The following is a 21,805-nucleotide window of genomic DNA, read 5'->3' as shown; positions in this document are numbered from 1 at the left end:
AGTACAACTTATAAAAAGTACTCCCTAGAGCCCGCAGACGATCACAGAGTTTTATAATATGCGCATCCCATTTGAACTTATTATCTATACATAAACCTAAATATTTAAATTCGCCCACAAATTCAATCCTATCGCAACTACAATTTTGTTGCTTTTTATTGTGCAAACAGTCAAAATTGTGTGCAATAATATTACCTATCTGTGCAAATTTGTTTGCAAAGTGAGGTGAACTAATAAACATACATTTAGTTTTCTTTGAATTGATTAAGAGTCCAAAATCATGCGCCCATTTTAAAAGCTGATTAAAATCATATTGTAATTTTTCTTTAGCTTCTAATGGATTTTCACTTTCTATGACTAAAGCTGTGTCATCGGCGAACACAAATCTATTTACATATTTAAATATTTTTTTCATCAGTGAGACATATATTATGTACAGTTTTGGTCCTAAAATCGAACCTTGTGGAACTCCAGATAAATATTTTTTGTCTTTACTGAGAACATTTTTGATTCTGATTTTCATTTTTCTCCCCGTAAGATAATTTTTAAAGAAGTTTAGCAATTTTCCCCTTATGCCTATTGATTCTAATATACTGACCAGTTTTGCGTGACATATAGTGTCGAATGCTTTAGTAAAATCTATGAAAATAACAATAATGTGCTTTAAGTTATTTAAACTACAATTAATTTTATCGGAGAATTTTTGCAGCAGGTCATCACAACTGTTTTTCTTCTGAAATCCGAATTGATACTTGTCTATTATTTCAAATTTTTCCAAATATACGTCTAGATGAATCGATACATACTTCTCTAAAATTTTTTCAATTGACGATAGTAATGAAATTGGTCTATAATTATTTACGCATGAGTGGTCTCCTCCTTTATGTATAGGTCTTATTATACTATATTTTAGTTCGTCTGGAATTTGACCACTGTCCATTATTAAATTAATAAGGTGAGTTATAATAGGAGCTAGAAATAAATTATATTTTTTAATGTCGTACATCCTAATGTTATCTATACCTGTTGTTTTTGTGTTTTTCATTGATTTTATAATAATTGCGATTTCGGGCACCTTGGCTCTCGGCAAGTACATGGAGTGTGGTCTTTGATCGAGTTCCATCTTGCTAGTTTTAATTACACATTGATGAGTTAGACTATTAACCCCCTCCTCGAAGAAATTTGCGAACTCTTCGGCTACTTCCACAGCTGACTTCGTTTTCATAAAATATTTTTCTAAGACAGTGTCACAGTCCGCTTTATTTTTTCTTCCCATCGCTACGTTTATTTCATTCCATGTAGCTTTGATGTTACTATAGCAGTTTTTAAATTTTTCATTGTAATACGCAGCTTTTGTTTTCAAAATAATCTTATTAATTTTATTTCTATACAGTTTGTATTGCTCTTGAAACCTTGTGTTTTTTGGTGAATTTTTCCATCTTCTCCATAACATATCTCTTATTTTGATTTTTTCTATTAAGTCAGGATTTACCCACGCTTTTCTTCCTGTATTATTATCTTTTCTGCTCTTCAATGTTATTTTGCTATTTTCGTATACTTCATTAAAGAATATTTTAATTTTATTATAAAGAATACTTGGATCATTTTCCGTTAATAAGAGATGCCACTGTATTTTCTTCATATTTAAATCGATATTTTTTTCCGCGAGGTATACATACTGTTCGTGTTTACTTTCTTGTTTTTTCCTGGAAGTAGAGATGGAGACGGCAGTCATGTAGTGGTCAGCAATAGCGCACTCCAGAACACAAGCTTGTAGTAGTACGCACTCCCTATCACGCACATAAATATGGTCCAGACACGAGCTAGTCGTGATCTGTTGTATGACAGCTTCCCTAGTTGTGTCATTTATGCATCTTGTCATGCCATGTGATGCCATCATATTTTCATATGTCATAACAACGGCATCCTTAGAGTCCATCAAATTTATGTTGATATCACCAATAAATATTATATCTCCTTTTTCTTTAATATTTTTCAACAGGTTATCAATTTTGTTGATGAAAATTAATTTATTCGTTTTGGGTGGCCTATAAATCGACAACAAAGTAAAAGTTTTTTTGTTTTCTAACGTTAATGTGCCCCCTACGCACTCAAACTCACTTTCGAGATCATATTTTGTTTGAGTAAATATTATATTATTTTTTATATAAATAATAATTCCACCACCCTTTCTTTTTTTTCTGCAGTAGTAAAAAGTATTGAATCCTTGAATATTAAATAAGTTAATATCAGTTTCTTTTATGGATATTTCGCATATAGTAATAATATTAATATTATTTATACATTTATTCAAAATAACGTTTAATTCATCCCAATATTTAGCAAGCGATCTTATGTTTAATTGAATGCACGTGATACTATTTCTCTGAGTATTTTGAATCCATTTATTCAGACAAGTTGATCGTTCGTATTTCAGGTTACTTATTTCTGCCTCATCCATATAGTCATATAACCAATTGTCAATATTAGCAATATTGTATTTTTGCTCTCGCCCTTTGTTCCATCCTTTTCCTCAACGGGCATTCCGCACTGAAAGCCGTGTGCCCATTTAGACCTTGTGCACAGTTTACACATTTTGGCGATGTCGCCGCATCTTGCTTGCTTTTGCATTCCTGCGCCTTATGTTCCCCTGCACAATACGCGCACGTCAGTTTGCGCTCACAAAATCGTCTAGTATGTCCGTACATTAGGCACTGTAAACATTGCACCAGTGGCGTCTCGTCTTGTACCGTGATTCTTTGGAATCCTATGTTTACCTTTTCCGCCTGTACAAGATCTTTCCAAATAGTTGGATTAGTTTCAGCAACAACATGACATAATAGATCATTTCTAGTGCGTTTTTTGTATTTAATTTTAATGTCCGTTTCACTTATACTTTTTAACTGTTTGTTTTGTTTTATCAAATAATTTATAAAATCTTCTTCTTTGGTGTCATTTAGAACATTTTTAAAAATAAGCAACGGTTTCCTCTGACTAGCTTCTTCCACTTTGATCTTACTGTTTGTGGATTTGTTAATGGCTTGTTTAAGCGTTTTACTATCCTCTTTACTTCCACAACTCATAATAATTTTTTTATTGGCCGTTTTCCTGAACTCTTCCACACCTACGCCTAGTTCACATACATTAATATTTGTTTTTATGACCTTGGCAATTTCGCTGCTATCGTCTTTTGGATCAGTTGATGATATTATGAGTGTGTGTCTTGGTTTACTTACATATACTTTTTTAACTGCGTCCACATAAGATAGAGAATCGCTCGGTTGGGATATCTTATTATCTTTAAATAATAATTGAATTATTTTGCTTTGTTCCAGTACTATATTTTTGAGATCTTTTATTTCCATGCTTAGTTCTGTGACTCGTTCGCTTAGCGTGGACACTATTTCTGACGTAGCTCTGGTCATTTCTACTGTATGGTATATATCGATTTATTTAGCCCAGAATTGCTACAATAATATCACAGAAACCGCCGTATAATCACCTTTTCACTTTTATTATTTTATATAATATAATAAAAACACCTCACAATATACTACCAAGTACTTTATATAATTTATTGTTTACAACTTTACGATTTTATGTATTTTTAATTTAACTTTATTTTTGTGCGTCGTGCTCTCACAAAGGTCGAAACTCAACTGTTTGAATGGTGCTATGGTGGTGAAGGGTAGTATTGTTAGTGATTGTCCTGACGAAGAGACGGGTACGTCTCGAAAGACGTAAAAATCTCGGTGAGTGGTTATATACTAATTTTATTAACATTTTTTGTAAAAAAATAAATAAGTACTAGTAAACTATATTTTCTTCTACATACATACATTTGTATATATGGCAGTTTGGTGCTCTAAATATATTGCCTAATCCACTCCCTTAAAGTAAACCCGGGTGAGGGAATGTTGACGATAAAACTTGACTTTGTACACACATTAAGTTCCCTCAGCAACTCATTCTTGACGCGCCTATCCTTACCAATCCACTTGGAACTCGATCCAACAATAACTTGGTGAGAATCGATTTGAATGTCATGCCGAAGCTCAAACCTTCCCTTCCTACCCGTATACCCGTATACGTTGTCAAACGGAACGACATCTAAACGAATTATTCTTGAAATAGTGTATTTCTTAATTTTCAAACCCTCGTCAGCACCCGATGGTGCATAGGGCACTGCATCATAAAAAAAAACAGTGTTATCTTGATCGTTAACAGGGGATCGTTAAGGAAGGGTGATCAGCCCTCCGCTTCAGGTACCAGGGTAATATTTAATAAATATTGGAGTGAAAAAAATCACAAACTTATTTGACCCCCCCTGAGAATCGAACCCGGGACCTCTATAGTACGGTAGCCGAGCGTGCTGACCAATACTGTATTTAGTGGAAGTAAAGAAACGAATTTGGTTGTAACTAAATTAAATTAGTTTAAAATTTAACCATCCATATTCCTACATAAAAATTAATAAGGATTCATGCTTATGTATGTGCTTATTTCAAATTAACAATATTTATTAATTATTTCCATGGCATATACTTAAAATGTTGATATTCAACTTATAATGTGTCGGGTTGTGGTCCCGTGGTTAGTGTCGTGGGCTCTTGTGTCAGAGCTTTTCAGTTCGAATCCACTCTACCGCAATTTAAAACCTATTTCTAATAATGAGCCGTTTAGGATCACAGAAAAAGCATAAAATTGAAGCGTTTTTGTAAATAATAAAAACACCAATATTTCTCGTTAATAATTTCGTTAAAAAATAAAAAAATAGTATTAAAAAACGCACTCACTCGAGAGGTTAACAAAGTTATTTTTTACAATGATTAAAGAAAACACTTGTTTTTTACCACTTGAGTTTTATTATAGACTTTTCCTTTGTTTTTTTTTCCTTTGTTTTCAACCTCCGCCCCTTGACTAACCCTTTCCCTTTACTTTCCCCTCTCCTTATTTAAAGAACAATTTTATATTTTATATTTTAGTTATTATACAGACATGAATGATGGAAGTTTAACTTCTGAAAAATGTAGTCCATAATAAAAGGCAAGTGGTAAAAAAACAAGTGTTTTCTTTAATCGTTGTAACATGTCTTACCACAAAGTTAATGCCGAAACAATAAATAAAATATAAGTTATTTTTTATGTTTTGAACCAAAAAGTAACCCTTCAAATATTCATAATAATTCATTTGAATTTAAAATCACTTTTGAAATAGACACAAGATTACTTTAAAAATAGATATAAAAATAAACTTTGTTTTTAAGGGTATTTTTTCAGGCTTTTTACTTAACAAGTAATCATTGAAGGATAAAATTAATAAAAAAAATTCAACGAAAAGCTCCATCTAGTTTTAATTACAATTCCCAAAGAAAACGAAGAGAAAATTTTGAGGTAAAGATAATCTTGAGATTAATCAAACCTTGTATCTTGTTGAAAGTGATTTGAGGCACTTTTACTTAAGATTCCAAGAACACTTTCGTTAATCATATTCTCGAGAGTTAACCTTTGTGGGGTTTCCCTTGACTTGTCTTAAAATAGAATGTTTTATATTTAAATGAGATTTCTATGCCATATAAGTGACTTTTTTAATGAGGAAACAACATTGTAAGGGTAGACAAATGGATTTAGTCATTAAATGTGTAAAAATGGTTTCAGTTATATAAATATACTTAAAAAAATTTTTTTTTCATAGAAATAAATATACTTATTTTTATTTTAAGTATATTTTTGAAAATAAAAGATTTATTGCAAGGTAATAAGCAATTTTTTATACACACGTCTGGCCCCTCGGGAGGTCGATCTCTTACTGAATTCGATGTTTACGATACCGCCTTCACAATAGTAAGATCATTCTCTCCCGGTCTGTTTAGAAAAAAAATCAGCGATCAAAAGTGTACCTCTTTTTCAATTGTCAATCTTGTCATATTTTGAGTAAAATGAGTGGTTTTAATTCTAACTAACTAACCAACCAACCAACAAGCCGCTTCCCCGCAGGGGTAGGCAGAGAGAATAGAACGCCACACCATTCTGTCCTTGCAAACATTCCTCGCCTCTTCCACGTTCAAGCATCTCCTCATACACACCCGCCGATTGTTTCGTCTCCTAACCTGACCGCTTTCAAGTATTTGGCATACCTGATCGTGCCAAGTTTTTTTGGTTTGAATTCACTGTTTATAAAATAAAATCTACTTGTACGGGAACATTGGTGTTCATCAAGATTGTCATGATTTGGACCACCATCCTTGAGGCGTAATAACACGTGTAATAATGAGATGATCCTACCAGGACGGCAGGCTGCAGAGCGGCGACCACATCCTGCGCATCGGGGAGGTGAGCATGCGCGGGCTGGGCTGCGAGCAGGCGGCCGCCGTGCTGCGCCAGTGCGGCGTGCGCGTGCGGCTGCTGGTGGCCAGGGCGGCCGACCCCACCGCCGAGTTCAGGGTGAGTTACCACTTTCTGAGCCTAAAACATTTTTATATCTGAAATTTCATCCGTGGAATAAAAAAATCATAATTTTTCGATTAACCCTTTCCGGTCCATAATTAAAAAAATTTTATTAGGTCCACAATAGATTAACAGCATTACAGGGTAAAACAATACATCCAAGTTTTTTTTTAATAAAACTTTACTTGTGTCAAAAAATTAATTTTATTTTGAATGTATAAAATGTTGTCTCTTATTATTACATTTTATAGACATCTAATGTATGATATCGGTGAAAACAGTCAGCGATGCAAAGGCCGGGCTTTCTCTCGTAAGTGACGCAAATGTATCGGGTTTCTTTCCTACCTCCAGGAATTTTTCGTTGAGCGTAACATTTTTCCATACACGTGGGCTATTGTGGATGGAATCGTCATCACTGCTGCTCACATACGCACGGGTCGAGTGTAAGTGATGCCGGTAGCCGGACATCCGAGTGACGGGTACCGAGCCAGCCCCCAAAACAAACCTTTTGTATCATTCTCAGGCGGAAAGTTACACATTCTAGTATTTATAAAAATCATTGAATCCTCGTCCCAGTATACCGCACACTAAATACGAGTGAGAAAAATATATGTTTGCTTGTATTTTAACACTAAACTTATGAAGAAAAAAAATGTCGAATGACATTCGACATAGGACCGGAAAGGGTTAAGAGTGACCAATAAAAACAAGCTCTTATGCTCTTATACGGCTGTGAAACATGGCACCAGAGCAGCCGTGTACTTAACTTTGAGAATTTTAGGCGTATAGACGTTTAAATTTATGAAAAAATGAAGAGATAAGGCGTAAGACGAGGTAAATCTTGGTCACAACTGTCGTCAAGAAAAGGCGATTTAGTTGGCTTGGCCATGTACTCCGCATGCCTCCCGAGAGCCGCCATCAAGCTTGCCTCTTTTACAAGGCATCAGGTTCGCGCCGCCCAAGACGACCACTGCTGACAATTCATCGGCAGTTCTCGTCTGAACTTCGCGACGCGGACCTGACTTAGGAGGATGCAAGGGAGTCGACAAAAAAGCCTGGAGACTGTGTACTCCTTATTCTCCACATAGGGAGCGGTTACGGTTTAATAATAATAAAACAAAAATTGTTCTCTGAGTGAGAAAAAAATTGTAAAAGAAATACACTTGTTTTTAACTACTTGAGTTATATTTATTTAATTATAACGACTAGTTTCAGAAGCTAGTTTCCATCTTGAGGTTTAAATATAAACAGTTATATTTCAATTTCATCATGTGTTACCACAAAGTGAATGCCGAAACAATAAATAAAATATGAGTGAGAAAGATATTAAGTACTGTACAATAAATTTAAAGTTATTTATTGACATCTTATCAAAGATGAAGAAGAATACGCAAGTCTGGGCATTTACGCGGCTGACGACCGTCATAGGCTGGTTTAAGTGATCACTTTACACACGTGTAACATGCACCAATTCTTCCCATTTTTGACAATCACACCACTCAAATTCTTGGAAGTTCCATATATATGAACCAATTTTAAAACATTGTTCTTGAATCACTAGAACTTCACTAGAGACATTTATTGGTGAGATGAAAAGTATTTGGACACACTGAAAACGTTGTAAATAAATTCAAAGATTGCATGATGAAAAAAAAACAATAAAAGTAATGAAAAGTAAGATACGAAATCATAATTATAATATATGGGATAAAGTTATAATCTTTATTGTCCCATTTGTTAGAGCAAAATAATTGATATCGATGCGATGAAAAGCCGGAATTGGTGCAATTACTCCGAGTTGTTCGAATTTCATTGTCCCCAGTTCCACTTATAATTGGCTCCGGCTTTTCCTTCCTCTTTTCGCCAGAACGGAGAATTGCTTAATTTATTTTTCCACCCCTGATTAATGGAGATAACCCTATTGTGGTGTACTAATTAGCAAGATAACCATCCATTGTCAACGAGAAACAAAAAAAGGATGTAATGAGGTTGAAAATAATGCCTGTTGAAAGCGACGAAACATTCTAGATTTATGAAGTTTACATTTTGTAAATAAAGCGTTATTATCTGATAAAGAGAGGAAAGCAAATTATACGGTTTTCAAGGGTTGGCATTGTTCAGATCGTTGGCCGCGTTGTCGAGTGTTTTCTGTTTGTTTATTGTAGAATCAGGATTCACAAGTCCATTAGATTGTAATATGGTTCATATGATATCGTTTAGGAATGTCATTTTCATCAGATACCTCCTTTTGTATTACACAATGATGCAAAGAGAATTTCATTCGATTTATGCTGTGTTATCTTGATAAATATTAGTGTATTTAGTTTTGGGCATTGCATCAAATTGATGGTTTATTATACAAATATATATATATAAATATATACATATATATATATATATATATATATATATATATATATATATATATATATATATATATATATATATATATATATATATATATATGTAAATAATATGGAAGTCGGGGGATTTACAGGGCTTATAAACCAGTCATAGACTGGTTAAGTGATCACTTAACACATGCGCAACATTCACCTACGTTGAAATCTACGTTCATCTATGTCGAGATGTCAAAAGGAGAAAAAAATAAATTAAGACATAAATATTTTGTCCGCCTCCGTAGTGTAATGGTCCGCACGCTCGGCTACCGTTCTGGAGGTCCCGGGTTCGATTCCCAAGGGGGTTTAATAAATATAAGTGATTATTTAACTCTAATATTTATTCAATATTACACTGGACTGGTACCTGAAGCGGAAGGCTGATCACCTTTCCTTCATGTGTAAACGATCAAGATAACACTGCGTTTATATGACGCAGTGCCATATGCACCATTGGGTGCGGATAAAGGTTTTATTATTTATTATTATTAATAAATATTAGAGTAAAAAAACACTCACTTTTATTTTAATCCCCCCGTGAATGGAATCCGAGATTTGCAGTAGGGTAGCCAAATGTGCTAATCACTACACTATGGAGGTGGACACTTTCAACCTCTAATTATGATAAACTGTTAGTTGTTGTAACTGTCACATTTTATTCAAACTAAATTCATCCATTTTTAAAAAAGTTTTACAAAGGTAATGCAACTATTTCTTAAAAACTATTATAACCCGTGTTTGTAAATGTGGAATGGATAAAAAAAACCTATTACATTAAATTTTAAGAAATAATGGTATTTACCGAGTAAAACTTAAATTAAAAATGCATAGATATTATCACAAAGTGACTGCCGAATCAACTAATGAAATTTAATTCAATACAAGATACCTACATCCTTACAAGAATAAATCATTTGGTAGATTATTATTTCTCAATTGTTGTATGCCATATAATTGTCACATTTACAAATTATTACTGCCCAAAGTAGAACCACAGTCGCAAAAGTTTAAGGCAAACGTGAATACGTGAAATACTTAACAGTAATATTTACTAAAAATATTACTATCTGAAGTAATAATTTGATGCCATATAAATACGCCAAACGCTTCTATTCTAAGTACTCGCATTAATATAAAGGCCCTTAATTGATCCCGCCACTTCATAATACGTTTCGTGATATGTCGACGTATTAACCAGGAAAATGGTTTGGTAAGGTCTTTGTACAATAATAATATAATCAGTTTTGGATAAGTGGCGGCGCTTGTACTGCCTTTAATGCCTGTCAGTTGATGTGTAATTGTGACTAGAGCCGGAGCTAGGAGTAAATAACACCCGACGCTCTAAAAGACATTACATAATCAGGTGAGTCTAAATAAACGTTCATCAATTTTGAAAATGATTTATTAGTGCAGTAATTTACCAATTTAAAAATTTGGAAATGATAACATCAATATAAGAACAAATATTTTATAACACTTGCTTCATTTATTTTTCACCTTATGTAATACCACTTAATTAATTAGAAATAAGTAAAGCAAGTAATAAAGACTTACCCATAATAAATATCCATTGAAATTTTACTTCATGTTCGCTTTTATAACTATTCCAATTATGATTCCTTTATTTATTTTCTCCCTGTTTCAAATAATAATAATTTGAGTGTTATACGAATAAGAAATCGTAGCAGTTTTATTTTAGTCTACATTTGACCCGATGATGGAATGGTTATTCCAAAACCAGTAGTCATAAAAAAGAGTTTTCAAAGGTATTACACAAAGCGAAAGATGAATGATAAGAAGACTATTATATTGTCATAAAAAAGTTTAAAGTACTTCAATATACAAAAAAATAAAGAACAAACCAAAACATAGATAACACGAAGTAATTGTACTCAATAGGTTGTGTTTCGACTGCGTAGCTAAAAGTTTTATTTTTTTCCTGGATAAGGTAATTTTATTTTTCTGTTTTCTTTTTTTTTAAAACATTTAATATACAACATTTTGAGTGTGTCCAAATACTTGTCCACAAAATCTGGATTATCTCCAATTACAGGAGTTAATTTCATATTAGGAGACATAGAAAGGAGAGTGAACAGAGTGAATGGTGCACTAAAATCAGTTTTAGCAAATAAAAATCTATCAGCGGAAGCTAAACTGGCAGTACACAATGGAGTTCTGGTTCCAACCCTTATGTATGGAAGCGAAGCATGGAGTTGGCAAAAGAAGGATGAAAGCAGACTGAATGCAGTCGAAATGCGATGCCTCAGACGAATGTGTGGCAAAACGATGTTTGATAGATGTTCGAATGATGAAATAAGGAAAGAATGTAAGGCTGAGATAAGCATTATCGATCAAATTAAGAAAGGTGTGTTGAGATGGTTTGGACATGTGGAGCGTATGAGTGAAGAAAGAACGGTTAAACAAATTTATGAGGCGAATGTAGTTGGAAAAAGAAGCAGAGGACGACCGAGGAAAACTTGGCACAATCAGGTATGTCAAATACTTGAAAGCGGCCGGGTCAGGAGTCGTAATAATCGTCGGGTATGTATGAGGATATGCATGAATGTAGAAGAGGCAAAAAATGTTTGCAAAGACAGAGTGGTGTGGCGTTCGATTCTCTCTGCCTACCCCTGCGGGGAAGCGGCGTGATGGTTTGTTAGTTAATTTCATATTATTTTTTTTTTTTGACATTTCATGAAAGATGAAGAAGAATATGGAAGTCTGGGCATTTACGGGGCTGACGACCGTCATAGGCTGGTTTAAGTGATCACTTTACACACGTGTAACATTCACCAATTCTACCCATTATTGACAACCACACTACTGAAATTCTTGGAAGTTCTATATATATATAAACCAATTTAGAAACATTATTCTTGAATCAAAAGAACTTCACTAGAGACATCTATTGGTGAGATGTAAAGAAGCTTTTTACTAAACAGAAATTCTTTTATTAGTATATTCTTCTTCATCTTTGATGAACTGTCAAAAAAAAACATTTAATATCATTAAAATATGTTATAATAAAAATGTCAAGGATTTCAACGAGCACAACTCATTTAGATATGAATTTTAAAAAATCTTTCTGTTATCCAGATAGTTTTGTCTCGAATTTTTTGTTTTTTTTTTAGGTTTTCAACTATGATATATACCAATCACTCGTTAAATTTGAATACTTTTTTTGTATTTTTAATTATTATTTATAACTGGTCTATTTTGGCGTCCTTTATGTTGGCGCCTGGTCAAACCGCCCCTTTTCCCCAAACTTCGTCCTCCTCTGATAGCGAGTAGTGAGTAATTAATTCAGCGAAGCTGTCAACACTTGGTTATACTTTAATGGATCCTTGCAGAACTTAACAATAATGAATTATTATTTGGAAACTAAGTTTATTGGAAGATCCTGTGGCTGCCAAGTAAGTGCTAGAGGCAGACGTTGAATATTATATCATAATCAGCATTATTGGACGGGAAAATAGACTTGAATATACATGAAAATATATCTTTTTACTCATTGAAAATGTCAAATACAGGAGATACCTTTTCTGAAAATTTATGGTACTGTGATGGATTTAAAAGGGTAGCGTTTTTAAAACGGTTTTTGGATAAAGTTATAAAATTATAGAAAATAATAATAGAGTGTATAATTTCATAGAAAATACTGATATGTACGTCAAGTCTAAAATATATTTTTAATTTAAATTTCACATGGTAAATGATACTATTTTTGAAAATTTATTGTGACTTGTGTCTTGATGCATTCACACACCATATATATATTGTACAATGATTTATGTATGAATTTTAAATCTAACACAGATATTTTGAGTCTACTAAGTTGTATTTTATTAATAAAAATACACGAAAATGCCATAACTAGGCGAAACAATCGTCACAATATTAATTTTTTATGTGTTTTTGTTAACTTAGTAGACTCAAAAAATCTGTGTTTGATTTAAAATTAATATATAAATTATAATGGAGTTCTATAAATTAAACGCCAAATCAATCAATAAGTATATATATATATATATATATATATATATATATATATATATATATATATATATATATATATATATATATATATATATATATATACATATATATATATATACATATATATATATATATATATATATATATATATATATATATATATATATATATATATATAAATATATATATATATATATATAAATATATATATATATATATATATATATATATATATATATATATATATATATATATATATATATATATATATATATATATATATATATATATATATATATATATATATATATATATATATATATATATATATATATATATATATATATATATATATATATATATATATATATATATATATATATATATATATATATATATATATATATATATATATATATATATATATATATATATATATATATATATATATATATATATATATATATATATATATATATATATATATATATATATATATATATATATATATATATATATATATATATATATATATATATATATATATATATATATATATATATATATATATATATATATATATATATATATATATATATATATATATATATATATATATATATATATATATATATATATATATATATATATATATATATATATATATATATATATATATATATATATATATATATATATATATATATATATATATATATATATATATATATATATATATATATATATATATATATATATATACAATGAAACTGGTGCGAAATGCATCGAAACACGTGTCATAATAAATTGTAAGAAATAGTGGAACTAAACAGGTAAAATTTAAATAAAAAATTGATAGATATTACCACTAAGTCACTGCCGAATCAATTAATGAAATCTATGATTTATTTTTAGCCGTTTGGTAGTCATTCAAAAATAGTGAAATTGTAATTCCAAATTATTCCATTGACCTGTATCAAATAATTATTATTCATCAAAAGTATTTTACCGAGTCAGACAGACAGTAAAAATTTTGAAAGTATAAAAATCATTCAATACTTTTTTCTTGTAATATTGATTTGGGTGAAATTATTGTTATGACATTTTCGTTTGGACGAGCTTCTTATTATAACATCCCTTTTCCCTCGGGTTGTTAGTATTCATGCCATCCTCCCCATTTCTGATATCCCAGACGATAGGGGTGAATTTCTGTTATTATCAGGTCATTATACTTCTCGAGAACTGCTCTCTCTTTTTGATCATTTTCGTAATCCAAGTAGGTACATGACATCTAATCTTTAGTACTCCTTTCTACCGACTTCAATTCATATCAGATTTTCGACGTCTTATTTACTCAGCGAGAGATACTTGTCAATTTTTTGATAATTTGACTTGAGTGAGGCCTTAGTATTAAAGATTTATTATAAGTTTGCCTGCCTCTATAGTGTAGTGGTTAGTGCGCTAGATTATCATGCTTGAGGCCCCGAGATACCCAAGCGGATCAAAATAATTATTATTGATTTTTTAGTCTAATATTTTTTTAATAGACCCTGAACTAGTACCTGAAGCGGAAGGCTGATCACCTTTCCTTCGTGCATTTAACGATCAAGATAAAACTGCTTCTGTACCATAAAGTGCCCTATGCACCATTGGGTGCAGATAAGGGTTAGTTATAAAGTTGACAGCCCTGTAAGAATGTGTGTATTGCGCGATTCCAGGATAGCGCCTTATTGATGCAGGTTTAATACTTTTTTTTACTTCTAGTTTTTGAAAGATTGAGAGAGTTAAATAGAATAGATCAATTACTTCAAAATCATCTATTATTTTTAATGTTTAAAGTCATTCGAATATGTCATCGGTTTTCCGTCAAAACATACTGATTGGAAAATTTGATAGAACTTTTTTATTTAATTAATTGACTCGACGGTCACTTTGTGGTAGTATCTATCTATTTTTTCATTTAAGTTTTACTTGATGAATACCACTTTTACTTTAAATCTATCGTGACACGTATTTCTATGTATTCTGCATCATTTTCAAACACCGCATGTGTTTGAATACGGTTTTTGAATATTGATGCGGAATGCAACAAACGTGAAAACACGTGTCACAATAGATTTTAAGAAATAGTGGTATCAACCAAGTTAAACTAGAATTAAAAAAGGATTTGTACTGATAAGTAAGAATATAACAATTTGAACATTTATCTGTTGGTGTTTTTACATGTCGCTCACTCCTTTCAAGAACGTCATAAATCAAAAAACTTGATTTTTTAGGAGAACATTTTTCAACTTTAAAAATAAAATACAATGAATTAAAGATAAATATCAATCTACTTATTGAACTTTTTACTGTGCAACAGATCTTTTTAGGTTAAACCTGAAGGTTTTTTCTCCATTAAAAAAATATTTAGTATATTTAAAAAAAAATAATTAAACAATATCTTTTCTTCAAAATGCAAAAACAACATTTTCTGCCCTGTAGTGGGTAAATATTAAGTTAAAAATATGCCTCTTTTGCTGGGATATAGTACATTTTCTGAGCATTCCGAAAACATGCACAACTGAAAATTGACGATTTTTTATTTATGATGTTCTTGAAAGATGTGAGCGATGTATGTTATTGATTTGCTATCAATTTTGTTTTATCAATCCGGCCCCCACCCTTTTCAAATGACTATCTTTTTGGCAAATCAAATCACCGTTACTGATTTAATTTTGTTAACTTTAGCGTCCTATGTAAGATGTCGCCCAGCGCAGTGCCCTTTCCCTTAACCCGGCTGTAATAAATATAAGAAATCTTCCTTTTTCTTAAATCTTGGTTGCCCTCGTCATTGTCATTTCAGATTAGATAAGAAACTTTTGGATAAGGGTGTATGAGTATATTTTCAACCTATGTATATATAGATACTCCAATATATCGGAAAGAGTTTTTTCCACTATTTCCAGTCATATTTTTTCTTTACCCTTATCTGGTTCAATTTTTTTTCGTATTTCAATATAATATTTACTCTTCGAATAAGAACTTGGTTAGAAAAGTCTATCTAGGAGACACCGTAAACCAATATCAAATGGATTTGTCAAAATATCAACTGTAAATACACTTGATATGGGTGGATAGTAAAAAAATACATAATTTTTGGATTCAAAGAACTTGTACACTTTTCAAAAGACTCCAATTACAACTTAAAAAGGCTATTAAAATTACTTATATGTATCCCTGAGAGCCCGAATCATCGCTGTTTTTGTCTTCATCGCAACTGGTCACATTTTTAACATAAATTTTACTTGCGAAATATCATTATAACTTAAAATCTGTTGTGACTATAAAATATTTTTTATTTAAACCTGTGTTGGGAACAGGACGGATAATGGCCATGACACTAACCATGGGATCACAAAATCGTGGATGTACTGGCAAAATACGTTAACTCAAAAATATGCGATTTTGACTTGCAGTATTTTAAAGTTTTCAATATTCTATAAACTGGCAAATACACTTAGTAGTTTAAAATGTCATATAAATGTGGTTTGCACTAAAAACCTTGCGGGAAACCCACTTGCACAGCACAGGTGTAAACTGTGCGCCTTCTAGTTAAGCTTAAATTACGATATTCTCTGCGTTAATCCAACCGTGATCTTTTGTGAAAGCACTAAAAATAAAGAATAAATATTTAACACACTTTTTTAAAAAAAATCATGAATCGTTCACTTTGTGTAATACCACTTTTATAAACAATTATATTTGCTATTTCTGCAGTCTCTCGGCGCCAGCAACGCTCCGATAGTGCCGACCAAAGTCCTGGGAGACCCTGACGAGCTGGACAGGGCTCTGATCGAGAGCGGATACACGGAAGGGCTGGTGCCACCATCTCCTGCTCCCCTGGTGGACCGCTACGAGGACCGCTATGTGTACCACAGGGGAGGCGTGGACCTCGAGCTATTGGTGAGTCATTTATTCATTCATTTACAGAAAAGATCTATTTATATTATTTTGAAAAATAAAAAGACTTAGTTTTTTTGATCCACTCACATTTTTATTAACCAATTAGTTTCGGCAACAACCTGTTGCCCTCTTCAGGGTTTAATTTATGACTGAAGTCACCATTTTGATACCTAATTCTCCTTGATTTATTTAAAGTTCTCTAAGCACTTTTTCATTAACGATAAAATAACTCAACGCATGCCGTCCCCACTGTTTTATAAACCATTTATAGTGAGTCTACGTACTTTATAAAGAAACTCTGCAAAACGGAGTAGAGTTTAAATCCTCGGATGGGCAAGAACATTCTTTAGGATTACAAAAAAACTATGCTTGTTTATCCCTAACTTTGACAAGCTGGGATGCTTGGATTCTGGGAAGCTTTGAAAATTCCGAATTTCCTCAGAATTATTCCCATATTTACTCTTTTCATTTGAGATTTAAACACAAAATAATATTCTCTCCTAGGATTGGTGTCGAGGGACTTAAATGTTTTTGGGAATGTCATTAGAAGAAAGTTGTGTAAGGAAGTTGTCGAAAAGTTTGCGAAAAGTCCCTCCGCATTGAAGTTTACAAGACGATATTAAATTCGCCTACTTTCTTCCATTGCTCGTCGAATTTCTCAGAAGATCGGCTATGTACTAAAAGATTTATGCCTGAAAATACCGTGTGACGTTTCGATTTACAATTCCGACTACTGACAATAGATAAAGTTTAAGGTAGAGTCGCAAACAATGAATCGAGGATACCTAAATCAGAATACAAAAAACTTTCCAAGCTCCTTCGATCCCTTTCAAGTCATATTTGGAAATGGCATTCATACCTTAGTACGTTTATTACTTTATGATTAATTTGAGATTGTACTTGACGTTTTATTAAAACTTTATCGACTGAATCTGTATTATCTAATTAGTGCATTATATAATTATATAATTTTATCTTACCATATATTTGTCTCCCAGTTGAATACCAAGTTGACAATTGCGGAAAATCTGTGTTGTAAAGTCGAATGGTGAGCATATTGTCCTTTCAGGATCATTAAAAAATATGCTTCTCTGCATTGTATGTATGTCCTTACTAGAATCAACATCACACACACACACACACACACACACACACACACACACACACACACACACACACACACACACACACACACACACACACACACACACACACACACACATTCATTCATTTGCTACTATATTTTGTACTAATCTTTATGTTTCTGTGGTTAACTATAATTGGCTTGTTTAATGTATATCTTTTAATTGTTTTGTTTTACATATGTTGCTGTAGCTAATCTTCATAAAAAATTACAATAAAAAAATTAAATAACCATGAAGAAGAAAGAAAGCCTTCTCAGTCCCAACAGCCGTCAACAATAAATTCAGTTGAAACATAACTTTTTCTGCAAAATTTCAAAACAAAAAAAAACTAACTCACAATCGCGCCACTTCTCCGCAGGGTTAGGCAGATAGAATAGAACGCCATATAACTATGTCTTTGCAAACATTCTTCTCCTCTTCCACATTCATGCAACTCCTCATACATCCCCGCCGATTATTTCGACTCCTTATCCGGCCACTTTCATAGCACTTACGTTGTTGCATATATAAAATTATATATTTTTTTCCAATTATAACAATCAAAATAACAATAAAATTTATATTTACAAGGCCAATTAAATATGTACATATTATATTCAACACAATTCAAAATCGAGAAATATGTTTGTCGATCGTGTGCATAAAGATGAATGTTACTCTGTTAATAATAAAACTAACTGACTAATTAACCATCACGCCGCTTCCCCGCAGGGGTAGCCAGAGAGAATAAAACGCCACACCACTCTGTCTTTGCAAACATTCTTCGCCTCTTCCACGTTCATGCATCTCCTCATACATACCCGCCGATTGTAACGACTCCTAACCTGACCACTTTCGAGTATTTATAATATGATTAATTAAATCAACCTTTGACAGGTTGTAAGCCCTATAAATGCGGAGACTTCCATATTTCCATTTTAGTTTATTTATTCATCAACGTTGAGATTTCAAAAATATTGCAATAATTCTTGATCACATTGTTTCTAATGGATTAACGTTAGAAAAAAAGACTGAAAATATGTATTTCTCTCCGTCGTTTATTAAAAAAAATATCTGGAAAATTTTAAAACATTTTTTGTGAAGCTTATACAAGAAACTAACTCCCTCGGTGCGGAGAAAAGCAAAGTCGTGTTATTTTATTTTTCTCGGACAGGCTGACTTTTGGGAAGCATTCGTTTTTCATCACCGCTGGAGCTTCGCGGAGCAAATCGACGTGCCCTACGTAAAGTGCTCCAACTAAATTTTGGTCAATTTTGAGATATTTGGTGTATGTTATGTAAGGATGAAAGTAGACTGAATGCAGTCAAAATGCGATATCTTAGAAGAATGTGCGACAAAACGATGTATGATAGATGTGCGAATAGTGAAATAAGGAAGGAATGCAAAGCCGAGAAAAGCATTATCAATAAAATTAAGAAAGGTGTGTTGAGATGGTTTGGACATGTAGAACGAATGAGTGAGGAAAGTACGGTAAAACAAATTTATGAGGCGAATGTTTTTGGAAAAAGAAGCAGAGGAAGACCGAGAAAAACATGGCACGATCAGGTATGCACAAATACTTGGAAGTGGTTAGGTTAGGAGTTGTAACAATCGGCGGGTATGTATGAGGAGATGCATGAACGTGGATGAGGCGAAGAATGTTTGCAAGGACAGAGTGGTGTGGCGCTCTATTCTCTCTGCCTACCCCTGTGGGGAAGCGACGTGATGGTTAGGTAGTTAGTTTGGTGTATGTTAGCAACTGACCGTTATCTACAAATGTAAAAAAAAAAAAAAATTACAACTAGTTTTCAGGCATATAAGATACCATCTTCCACCCTCATTAATTCCCCTCCTTTCCTCCTCCTTCCTGCTAAATCTATTATTTTATATCATAGCATTTTTTTTAAATCTCTGAATGTTTTTAAATAGTTTTATAACATAATGTGGAATATTATTTATTGATTCGGCATTAACTTTGTGGAATGACATGATTATTTTATTAAAATTAAACACTTGAATAATCCACTTTATCGAGTTTTATTTTTATTTACGACTAGTTTCGCAGACGACAGATGTTTTCATCTTCTGGTACAAATTAAAACTGATTTGTACCAGAAGATGAAAACATCTGTCGTTTTCGAAACTAGTCGTAAATAAAAATAAAACTCGATAAAGTGGTATATTCGAGTGTTTAATTTTAGTAAAATAAATGTGGAATTGTTTAACTGGCTTTTTTTTAACGTAACTATTTTTTGTTAATGTAATGTTTATTATTGTTAATGTAACTTTTGTTTATTATATCATTATTTTACATGTAAGCTGTACAATTCTCGGATAAATAAAATAAATCTTTATCGAATTTTCGAAATGAACTGAACTCCTAAAACGCTAACTACTTAATTTTGACAAAGCATAAAGTTTTAAAACGATTTAATACATTATTTTATCGTGTTTTTGAATGAATAGTAGTAGTTTGGAATTTCAGATAACACCGTTAATTAATAAAAAAGAATACGTTGAAAAAATCTTCTTAGCTCTCTCCTGTAAAGCAACAGATTTGTAGATAGATTACTTTATGTAGGGACCGTCGAAATAGAAACGCGCCAGGGCAGGGGTACCGCAGGGAGCGCGTCTAGGGCGCACGTCAACCGAGAAATCGGTTTCCTTTATATTTTTGTAAAAAAAAAACAATTCAAGGGCTTGAAAGTAAATGCTTCAGGAGAAAAAAATGAGAATAACTGTAATGGTTTGGACTCTCAGGGTTAAAAAACCCGTACTCGTACTAACTTGTATAAGTTGTGCACTGCTTTTATGTGCGAATGTCTTAAGGGGGAATTTGCAGACTTCGAATTCAGAATGCGGACGACCGCGCTAGAAGTTGACTAAAAAAATATATACATGGATACATGTATTGGAATTCAACTTTTTTTGTTGAAAATATATAGCACAAATATATGAATTATTTTACCTTTCAGTAACTCCTTTCTTTTCAAAACTACATATCCTTATGTAAATTTCGAAGAATTTTTTTTTTCAATACAAAAACATATTGTATATTGGGGCTTTAATGTGAATACAAATACAGGAGTTATGAACACATAGGCGTCGTGGTACAGTTTTGTAGACGCTTAATTGCGAAACTGGCGTCACCGATTTGATTCCAGCCAATTGAAAAATGAATTTAAGAAATATTTTATTCATTTGTTCTAGGTGTTTGTGACATATTTTTCATATCTTCCTTCTCTTTCTTAACTGCAGACAAGTCTCTAAAAATAAAAGCCTGGTAGGTTATTTAGTACACATATATAATATCACATCACACTAAAATTTTCAATCGAAATTGTCATAATTGCATAAAATATCTGATTATTAAATCTTAAAAGTGATACTTTTTAAGTATTCGGTCGCAGGAAATCCTCGAGGTCCCTCCATACGCTCATATTTCTTATAAAAATCTAAAATGTAATTAAGTATATCATGTCAAGATAGTAAAACAGTCGTTAAACGTATGAGTGAGCACTTTATGTTTGAAACTTTGATAAACATTTGATCTTTTTTTAGTTTTCACCTTCATCTAACAAAAAAAGTTTAATTAATCATGTACCAGGTATTAATTTCTCTTCTCGTCTTAGTCTTCATGACTGTATATACTGGTATTTTGGTTATCACAAGTGTCACAAGTATCACAAGTGGTGGATAACCCATCTCTATATAGAACCAGTAGCATCCACAACGTAAAGTAATTAGTGTAAGCAATATAACTGGCTGAGATCAATCATTTTGAAGCTTTATCTACTAAGTGATTCGATCATTAAAACCGGATCAATTGAATAGGTGGATCTTTCATCCGACAAAACCGCATGTCAAATTATGAATCAAATTGACACGGTAGCTG

General features: G+C 32.1%; 1 protein-coding gene across 1 annotated transcript in view; it reads left to right on the top strand.

The window, feature by feature from the left end:
* The window catches only part of LOC148306123 (multiple PDZ domain protein-like), a 310,195-nt gene that overhangs the window by 74,594 nt on the left and 213,796 nt on the right, over positions 1-21,805 (top strand). The window contains exons 4-5 of the mRNA XM_088265577.1: positions 6,288-6,443; positions 16,601-16,786. Coding sequence (XP_088121703.1) covers positions 6,288-6,443; positions 16,601-16,786 — 342 coding nt within the window. The remainder of the gene's footprint in view (positions 1-6,287; positions 6,444-16,600; positions 16,787-21,805) is intronic.

This window comes from Brachycentrus maculatus, unplaced genomic scaffold, assembly GCF_059751285.1.
Source record: "Brachycentrus maculatus isolate JH-2025_06_01 unplaced genomic scaffold, ASM5975128v1 h1tg000252l, whole genome shotgun sequence".
In the NCBI taxonomy this organism is placed as follows: domain Eukaryota; kingdom Metazoa; phylum Arthropoda; class Insecta; order Trichoptera; family Brachycentridae; genus Brachycentrus; species Brachycentrus maculatus.
The sequence above is the reverse complement of the archived record's forward strand: the minus strand, read 5'-3'. Positions and strand labels throughout refer to the sequence as shown.